Raw genomic sequence first — 10,199 nt, 5'->3', positions numbered from 1 at the left:
AGGTGCTAAACTAGTCCAGACATGTTACCCATTGAACACACAGTTTGTGCATTATGAAAAGACAGAGACTCTGAGCTGCTGAATTCTTATGACATGCAAAAAATGGGAAAATATTTCACTTTTAAAGCTACAGCGCTTGGTCTCCTCAGCCCCAAACATTTACAGTGTTGTTAAAAAAAACAGGTGAGGCAGCACAGGGCTAAACATGCCCGTCCCAGCTTTTTTGGAACATGTTGCTTGCATCATATTCAAAATGGCAAAAAAAAAAAAAAACATGCTTCCTCAGTTTCAACATTTAAAATGTTGTTTTTTGTTATTTTAGTTAAATACAGTGTTTTGTATTAATTTACATTATTCAGTGTCCCAATTTGTTGTTTTTATTTTGGAAATGGGGTTTGTAAATTAGCTTTCGTCAATTTTTAAGAACTGTAAACCTGCTGTGCACCAAAGCAGGTTAACTACAAATGACAGAAAGAGCAACCTAGTGTACATATAGAATGTTTTTGGTCATAATGTGCACTTTACAAAAAGTGGGAAGAAAGTACTGCAAATTTCCCGTCTATAAACATAGTTCTTCTGGACAGAAATTATGGTTCAGCAGTGAGTTTCCTGTAGACTCACCCTTGCAAAGCCTGGACCATTGTCATCTCTATGAGGCGTAAAATGGATCAGTGAAAAGATAGCGACCTCATGCTGTGCGTCTCCCCTTTTGAACTGGATGGTTGGGTCAGATATCACAGTCTTTTCTGTGTTGTGACCTGTGAATGTTACCTAGCTGTCATTGTAGGTTTTCTACTGATGGCCCATATACTGTGCCTACATCAAATAAAAAAAAAGTTTAATGCTCCAATGTATGAATGTTAAATTTTATGAACCTTATATTTACACACAGAGGTATTAATATTTTTTTCTGTCAAATTCATAATAAAGAATAACAGAGATCATCTTGTAATACAGACAAAAATGAATAAATAACACCTATAAAAGCAAAAATTATGTATGTCATACCACAAACACACAAAAATGAAACAGTAAACTGTGTATTACTAATGAGCTAGTCCCCTCCGATGCTAATTGTGTAGATACATTTGCCATTTTTAAGACTGCAGTTGTCTTATCAAGGAAAGCAGTTTAATAGTCTTCATGATGACAAATTATTAATGTATTTTCTGTAACTGTTTGATACTGTTCAGGTCTCTATGAGTTTTATAAGTTATTGTTTTAATTATTGGTAATTATAGTGTAATTATGTTTGCAAGTTGCGCATTTGCACTCAAATCCAACCACAATTTCCAAAGTGAAATCCTATGTTTTACTACATAAAATGAACACTAACAAAATGCAGTTCGACATTTATGAAGGCTCTGATATGACATACACTGTGTGGTGAAGCAATGAGCCACACCCCTTCATGGAGTACTTTGTGAAATGTGACTGAGTGAGTGTGTGAGTGAGTTAGTAGCCAGTTCGTGTTTCACATTAGAAACTCTGGAGATATTCATAGGTCTTTTTGAGCTGTATATAATACGGCTTCATTTGTGTTGTGAGCAGTGGCACTGATTCCTAACAGCACCAACTTAAAGAGGTGAGAAGTTTTCTCTAATATATACCGTTTCATACCAAAACACTGATTTACCGTTCACATCTCAACTACTGAATTATGTAGGCAAATGTAAAAGAAATCGGTGTTTTGTGTCTTTAAGGTACACGAGGACCGTGCTACACAGGTGACCGTCTTCCTCCTCCTCCTGCTGCTCCAGCTGCTCCGGGCCGCCGGCTCTCCACCTCTCCTCCCCTCCTCCTCCCTCTCTCTCTTCTCTCCCTCTCCTCTCTCCCTCTCCTGTCTGCTCTCCTCTCCTCTTCTGTCGGCTGCAGTATGACGGGTGTCGCGGCGGCCTCCTTCTTCTCTAACGCCTGTCGCTTCGGCGGCTGCGGGCAGCATTTCGAGTCTCTGTCCGAGCTCATCGTCCACATCGAGGACAACCACATCGGTGAGTCCCCCGCCACACGGCCGCTAGCGCCGCTGGAGCCCAGCCTTTAGCCGGCGCTAGCTAGCGGAGCTCTCCACTGCCCTGCTCTGCTTTGGCTGCTGCGGTTTGGTGTGTTATGGAGCAGGGAGGGGAGGGGGAGAGGGAGGCTAAAGCCTTTCATTTAGGGCCGGTTAGCGAGGTGGGGCGAAGATGAAATGTCGGATAGAAACGTAACGCTGCACAGCACTACTTTAAAAAGCACTTTACTTCAGATTTGAGCCGGCGCTGCAGGCCTGCACTGGGTTCATTAGCTCTCTCTCCACATTCAGCTTTGTTTAGTCTAGCCGTGTGTGTGTGTGTATTCGCGTGTATGTGTGTGTATTGGAGGTGAGGTAGGTCGCCAGCCTTCATAACACTCCCACACCTTCACACCGTGTCCGCTAAGGCCGTTTCAACAGTGTATTTTTCTTTAGCCCCTGTTTCTTGGTGTAACATTTTAAGTGAGGTTTATGAGTAAACTCCGCTTTCTTACTTCTGGTTAAACTCAGACAGAGGCCAGCTGTGCTGTAGGAGTCCTGTCACAGTGTATTCTCAAACCCCTACAAAAGTGACAGAGATATGAGCTGTTGCAGGCAAATTTAAATAAGATATTTTCAACTATATGCTTTCAGAATGCCTTTATTCTACTGTAGTACACAATTGTAATGCTTTTATTAAGTCAAGCTTTGTAGCATGCAGTGTCTTCTTGTTTTACGGAATCTTAAATAACATCTCAAACCAGTAGATTTTTTAAAGTATTTTTTGCTTTAACATTGAGAACTGTTTTTGAAGCACTTTCCTTTAAGGATTATGCAGTATTTTACATTAGAATTACAGCTTCAAAATCATTGTGGTGCTTCACTGAGCTGTAAACTTCCTGTCTTTGCTACTCTGGGTTCAGCACAGCAGAAACTACACTATGTAAATTCTGGAAGATAGGTGCTTTGGAACGACACTCGTTGTGAAAAATGCTATATAACTAAAATCGAATTGAACGCACAGAATTACAAATATGCAATTAGTCCTTGTCTCAGTCTCCATTTACCCCTTTGTCCCTTCGCTTGCAGCTCAAACGCCTCGCCCTGCAGTTGGAGGGGATTGGTTCCGTGGGTTTGTGATGTAAGAAACCCTTATGATTTCATCTGTTTTAGACTGTCTTTGAAACAATGCTCTTTCAAAGTGGAAATGCACAGCTATATTGCTGACTTCACATAGACACGTTAACAAAGTAAAATACTTGATTTTTACTGGAAGGTGTATTTAAAAAGCTGTTCTTAAATGTACACTTAAAGGACTCATGTCATTTTTATTATAATTTTCTTGTTTTTCATGATTATGCAGCTTTATTTTGCAAGTCTATTTATGTTTAGGCTAACTTTTGTGTCCTACACTGGCATTTTATAGTCCTAAATATTCATATAAGCTTGTACACAAATGTTCGTTATATGCCTATGTTTATTCACACACTGGTGAACATGCTAATAACAAGCCTGCAGTTGTGTTTTATTTTGAGAATACATATGTGTCAACCATGCAGCTTTGGGGTTGTAAGTTATCTTGAGGGGAAGGATTGCTGTTCCCATGGCAACTGGCTGTCACATAGAGGTGATAAAGGGCTGTGATTGGTTGGACTGTGTATACCTGGGCACAATTTGCTTGTATTACAATGGAGCCCTGTTGCTACCCATATTCTAACAGTGACACTTGAAGAAAGAAGAGAAGTCTATGTCATCTTAAACCTTTGTTACATTACAGCTAGATTGCAGCCTGATTTGCATGTACTGTATATACCCTTTGACATTTTGTGCATCAGCTGCAGTGAGTTCCTCAGGGATCTCAGGCTGGACCTTAAAGGTCAGGAAGCTGACCCCTGGGCACAGAACACAATGCCTCATCTTTTGGTAGATCAATATTACACTGCAAATGTTTTAGGCAGAGATAGAAGTAGTAACTACATTATAGTAATTACAGATAATTACAAGCTCAGGAAATGAAATTTAAGATTTAAAGGACTGTCGCAAGTTTTGTTTTATAAAACACAGCAAAAATAAATACTATATTATTCTAAGTTTATTGCCACTCATTTATTTGATTTGCAGCATTTATATAAGCCATATAGAGCAAATTATCTTCCAGGCTGAGAAATATCCATGGCACTGTACCGGATATGTATTTGAAATGCCAGCTGTACATTTGAGCTCACCATAAGTTTTCTGCTTTCTCTTTTATTTTTACGAATACTTTTTTGTACTTCATCAGTAGGCCTTTAAACTAATGCACTGATTATCCTCAAACTATGAAGTGAGCAGACTTTCCTGAATTTCTGTCTCTTGATCAGGTTCTAAACACTCATTTGTTTAATTAATTTAGTAAGTTTTAGAAACCACTTATCTTTATGTTTAGTTAAATATTTAAATGTACAAATAGTTTTCCAAAGAGATTAATCATGATGTTATATTTGGAGCAGGTCAGAAAGACATTATATTTACTGTGATTTAATAACTGTTCTCCTCTAAACCTAAGGCTTTCCTCAAAGCTGAAGCGACTCTGCCTCCTTGTGGTAATGATCTGGCTCTTTGCCTCAGTTTGTTGTTTGCATTTAGATCAGGAAAAAACCCTACTCCGAGTGTCCTCTCTATTCAGATGCAAAAGTATTTGGATATCCAACTAAATTTTCATCTCACTATAGTTGACAGCAATCCCTTTGCACATGATGATGTCGTGAAAGCTCTGGAGAATTTCCTTGGTGATCTTCTGCCAGACCTGTAAAGCCACTAGTATTCAGTTCCTATTGGCATCTGTGGCTTTTCTGATTTCAGTCTTGGATGAAGTAGATGAAATGCATGCGAGAGTCAGCTTTGCTGATTAATGTGTACTGAGATTTATTCCATGTATTCCACATTTGTACTGAAGTTTGGTATTCATCTTCATGCACCTGTCATAACTAATGGTGATTGATCAATTTCCACTGGCAGCCACACAATACCATCGTTTTTCAGATAAAAGTAGTATAATTTGGATTTTTTTCTCCATGTTTCCTCATAAATCATAACTCTAAACTAATATCCGCCCAGAAAACATTTTTCCTTTTCTAATCTGTCAGTTAACAGCAACCTGGTCTTGTTCTCTATGCTTGTCAGTGGTTTGTTAAGGCTTAGCGGATAACACTGCTGCTCCCCTCTTGGTAGACTGGGGTTTGATTCCTGACTCAGGAAAACAAAACACACTGCACCAGGAAGACCCTTGATACTTTGTGATGCCCTGAGTATTCTGACAAATGCATCAGAGACTGCATCTTGTGCCAGTGCTGCTGTATTCTTCACAGGACTATGTCTACATTCTGGAATAGTTGTGGGCATTATGACTATTTTGTCTTTCATTTGTTGATATATTCATTTTTCTGTAACTGCTTAATCCTTTGCACATTTGTAGGGTCACGGTGGGTCCAGAGCCTTATCATGATAAATTACATCACAGTGTTATTAGTTCAAGAACAATGTCCCACTGCATACTTCATTACATAAAGAGTCTGGAACTAATACATAGCTCTATGTGAATAATAGCATAATTTGTCTGTTCTCACTTAATCAGTTACACTCATTGTCACCCAGAAGTAATCAACTGACAGGAATGAAACTTGGTGGGTAGGTTTGACTTCATAAGACACATAGCACAAGTGACATTATCAAGGATGTCTTATCGCTGTATGTGTCTGACTCTATAAGGTTGTCCCATTGCACATGCTTTCCATTCTGACTCCTGCTGTTGTGTTGGTAGCATCCTTTGCAAGCAAAGTCTGCCTCCGAGAAGAGTTTGAAAACCGTTTGTGCAGCTGGGAGTGTTTGAGAGGTGTTGCATCATAGCTCTCCAGTGGTGCGTATATTATCATAGCCCAGTAAGGATCTGGGAGACCTACATGGAGAAGAAGAACTGATGGATGTTCTGATATGTGCGATTAGTTATACTCTCTACGTGTCAGACGGCTGCATGCAGACTGATGACCACTGCCCTCAACACCAAGTAAGCGTTGCCAAAGACGGACTTGGTGTTGTGCCAGACTCAGAATCAGAATCAGAATCAGAAATACTTTATTGATCCCAGGGGGAAATTGCAATTATTACAGTAGCAGCCAGTTGTAAAAGAATAAACACTCTAATAAAAAATTTAACACAAAAGGAAATTTACAATATGTACACATCTATAATAATAAATACAGATATACTGTATACTGTAAGAGTATTGCACATTTGAGTTGTTACACTCATAATTAAAAAAATTGTTCTATTGTTATTACTGTACATGTGAAAGGTGTCGTGCTTTAAGTGTGGAGTTATAAAGTCTGGTAGCCACTGGTAGGAGTGACCTCCTGTGGCGCTCTGTAGTGCATTTGGGCTGAATGAGTCTTGCACTGAACGTGCTCCTGTGTCTCATTACCATGTGATAAAGAGGGTGGGAGCCATTATCCATAATAGCCTGATGACTCATGGCGTCACTCCAAATGGCAGCGGGTCGTCTCCAGTGATGAGTCCTGCTTTTGTCCTGGTGGGGATGACCAGTGAATCCGTGTTTGGGGGCACTGTGGTCATTGCCAAGATGAATGTTTTTTTGTCATGACTCACACATCCAGAAATCCTTGTGTTGTGGCATGGGGTGTAATTTCATACAATGCTAGATCACTGTTGGCCTTTATTACAAACACTTTGACAGCCCAGCTTTATGTTACTGTCCTGGTAACTTTTATCTTTCTTCCAAACATCATTGCAATCCCACACTTCCTACTGGGTGCAGCTGTTCTTTTGATAATGGGTGTAAAATCAAAATATCATGATCCATTTTTGTGTTATGCACATGGATTGATTTATCATTGAATTAATATTATCTAGAATGCCACCTTCACACTTAGAACTGTGCTCATACTTGATCTCATATGTTTTGTTGATGTTGTTAAAACCACCAAAGCATTCTCAGTTCTTAACAGTGTTGCAAAGTAGTTGTATAGACTAATACGTCCAAGGCCATATTCCCAGATGTCAGACCCAAGCCTTTGACACTACTGTTAGTCCAAGACAAGGCTTAATTCATGTCAAGAGTTTTCGCCAGTGATGTTTTAGATGCCTTACTGTTGAGACACCATCTGTAAGTGCAAATGCCACATCTAGATCTCTAGACATTCTGTTACATTTGTTATACGTGAACTGATGATACAATGGCTCACAGCTGGCCAAGAAACAGCAGAGCAGCCAGTTGTCAATGGTATATATATATATGTATGTGTGTGTGTGTGAGAGAAAAGAGAGAGAGAGAGAGAGAGAGAGAGAGAGTGTCTGGCTTTGTCCAAGTGTTTCTAACTGCTTGCCTCACTGTTTGTCTAAGTAGAGAGGAATGTTGGATGATGTAATTCTTTCCTCTTATCTTTCAGTACAGGGCTTCAGGTAGTCTTGCCAGTGTTTTCCTGTGCATGTGCACACTTGCAAGTGTGTGAAAAGGAAAAAGAGATGCACAAACATGTCCAGAGCATAATCAGCAGAGTTTTCTCCAGGTTATTGTTACTGCTGTGTACAGATAACAGGTTACATCATAAAAACCACCCAATACAAACATTATACATTGTGTATTCAGAATGTTCTTGTTGTAATAGACATCTGTCCCAAATGCCTGCGGAATGATTATAACAAACTAAACTGAGCTAACTAAGCTAATATTTAAACCACCTGACCACGGGCTGACCACAATAGACCCCAGTGACAGAGGTAACTAAGACACTAGGCTGTGATTGCTTTCACTGTACAATGATCTATAAAATGATCCATGATCTATATGAATTCAAGGTGTTCAATACCTCACATAAAACACCAAACATTGCCTGAAATAAGTCCATATCACATTCATGTGCCATCAGGAATTATAACTGCAAGAATGCATTACATTGTGGTATTACTTGACTAAGGATACCTATTGTTTGTGTATGACTAGAGGGCTTCCTGAAGACCTCTTCCTTAAAGAAAGATCAGTTTATAACCATTTTCTGTTGCAATTCTTGGGCACATATCTTTATTAATTTTTAATGGTATTTTTAAACTAGAAGCTTAGAGTATGTATCACACAAGCACATTCTACCACATTGTACCACAATTAATTTAACTGTTCATTTTCTTTCTTAAAGGGAATGTCTGCGATTGAGGGGATACGCAGTTCTCTGTAGTTTGTTTACATTCAGAATCTCAGCATCTATTTAAGGTGGAATGGTGTGTTTGAGGAAAAAAACAACAACTGTTGTTTGTACGTGGATGAAGTTCAACTTGTAAAAACAATGTTTTTATTCACTGTTTGAATTGCCACAGAAACCCATTTGTAACTTGAGTTGTTTAGTTTTGTAGCACTTTCGGTAATACATTTAGCCGTCTCCTGGTTTTGGAGACATTTATACTTAAGTGACTAAGAAACAGCAGAAATAAGTTAATATTATTCACCTACTATTCGTTGTCTAAAATCCTCCAGATGCCATTTGTGCCATGCTCTCTTCCGAGAGAAAGCCTAGCATACAGGACTAAGACATTTTTTTTTAATTCTCATTTACTGACACTGGGGCTTTGTAAACACATCAGAGCTGTTTCCAGCACACAGTGTGGAGAGCTAGCAAATGACCAGGAAACATCCGAATTTTATGAAAATGTTTTTTTGGTTACAATCATGAACATCACCGTTAAATAGAATGTAAGATAAAAAAACACTGTAATAGAGAGAAATACCAAAATAAGCCAATGTCTACTGAACATAATGAGTTAAGGCTGAATAGTTTCTATTCCCTGTTAGCACAACCAACTGCACGTATGCTCATACTATTACGGTAAATGGACATAGGAGAGGAACGTGAGAAGGCAAGCAAGACTATAATGGGTTTAAATCAAGTGCTTGTGTGTATGTACTAACTATCCATCCATCCATCCATTATCTGTAAACGCTTATCCAGTTCAGGGTCATGGTGGGTCCAGAGCCTACCTGGAATCATTGGGCGCAATGCGGGAACACACCCTGGAGGGGGCGCCAGTCTTCACAGGGCAACACACACATTCACTCACACATTCATTCACACACACCTACGGACACTTTTGAGTCACCAATCCACCTACCAACGTGTGTTACCAACCAACCCCTGGAGCTGTGTGACTGCGACACTACCTGCTGGCGCCACCTCCAGGGTGTGTTCCAGCCTTGCCCCCAGTGATTCCGGGTAGGCTCTGGACCCACCGCGATTCTGAATTAGATAAGCAGTTACACACAATGAATGATAAGTGAATGTTATAGTCTCCTGTTCCCTCTGTGAACACAATCGCAGAAACTTTCCCTCAGGTGCAGGGAGAAAGCGAGCACCGAGTTCGCCGCTGGGTTTTTCTTCACTCAAAATGTAATTTCCTCAAGATGTTTTCCTGTTTGCGAGAGGACTTTTCGATGCCTGAGGTGCATTTTCCTCACACTAAATTATTTTCTCAACTTGCAAATATAAAACTGAATACAATGCCATACATCAGGCCGCTGCCCTTAATAAATAAACACGGCCAATATATAAACACTCCCAAGTGCATAACCGCCTTGCTCTCCATGATTCTGGGTAGGCTCTGGATCCACAGTGACCCTGAACTCAATAAATGGTTACGGACAATGAATGAAATGTGAAACTATCACAAGCACTGTTCTAAGCCTTATATATATATAAAATGAAATGAAAATGCACACACACATTTAAATTTAAATATTGTATAGTAATGAACATTTGGTGTATTCTGTCTACACTTTTAGAAGGATGTCCTTTGTCTCCGTGTGATAAAATGGTAATATTGTGATAAATATCTAGATTGATCAATATAGAAAAATAAACTCGTACCTGGTAACTGCGTTTTTAATTGTCCCTGACTAGCGTATCATCTCCCTGTTCGTTTAAACATATGATCTACATTTTCAGAGTCTCAGAGTTATATTTCTTTGATCATCCCTTGCTTGTTAATTGTCCTATAATTTAAATGATGTGTTACAGAGCTAAAAGTGTTCTGTAAGTGTCAGGAGCCGAGTAACCAACAGCAGAGCAGTGCTCGAGTCATATGCTGTATTATACGTTTAGACCACTAGAGGCTAGGCTTGCACTAAAATACATGCTTTCAGCTGCTAGGAGCTTAGACCTCTTTTTTCTGTTTA

General features: G+C 39.4%; 1 protein-coding gene across 1 annotated transcript in view; it reads left to right on the top strand.

The window, feature by feature from the left end:
• Positions 1-1,823: 1,823 nt before the first annotated feature.
• jazf1a (JAZF zinc finger 1a) overlaps positions 1,824-10,199 on the top strand; it is a 20,979-nt gene continuing 12,603 nt past the window's right edge. Inside the window, exon 1 of the mRNA XM_066673708.1 lies at positions 1,824-1,991. Coding sequence (XP_066529805.1) covers positions 1,877-1,991 — 115 coding nt within the window. The 5' untranslated portion in view covers positions 1,824-1,876. The remainder of the gene's footprint in view (positions 1,992-10,199) is intronic.

The sequence above is a fragment of the Hoplias malabaricus genome, chromosome 6 (genome assembly GCF_029633855.1).
Source record: "Hoplias malabaricus isolate fHopMal1 chromosome 6, fHopMal1.hap1, whole genome shotgun sequence".
Lineage (NCBI taxonomy): Eukaryota > Metazoa > Chordata > Actinopteri > Characiformes > Erythrinidae > Hoplias > Hoplias malabaricus.
This window is presented reverse-complemented; position numbering and strand designations above follow the sequence as displayed.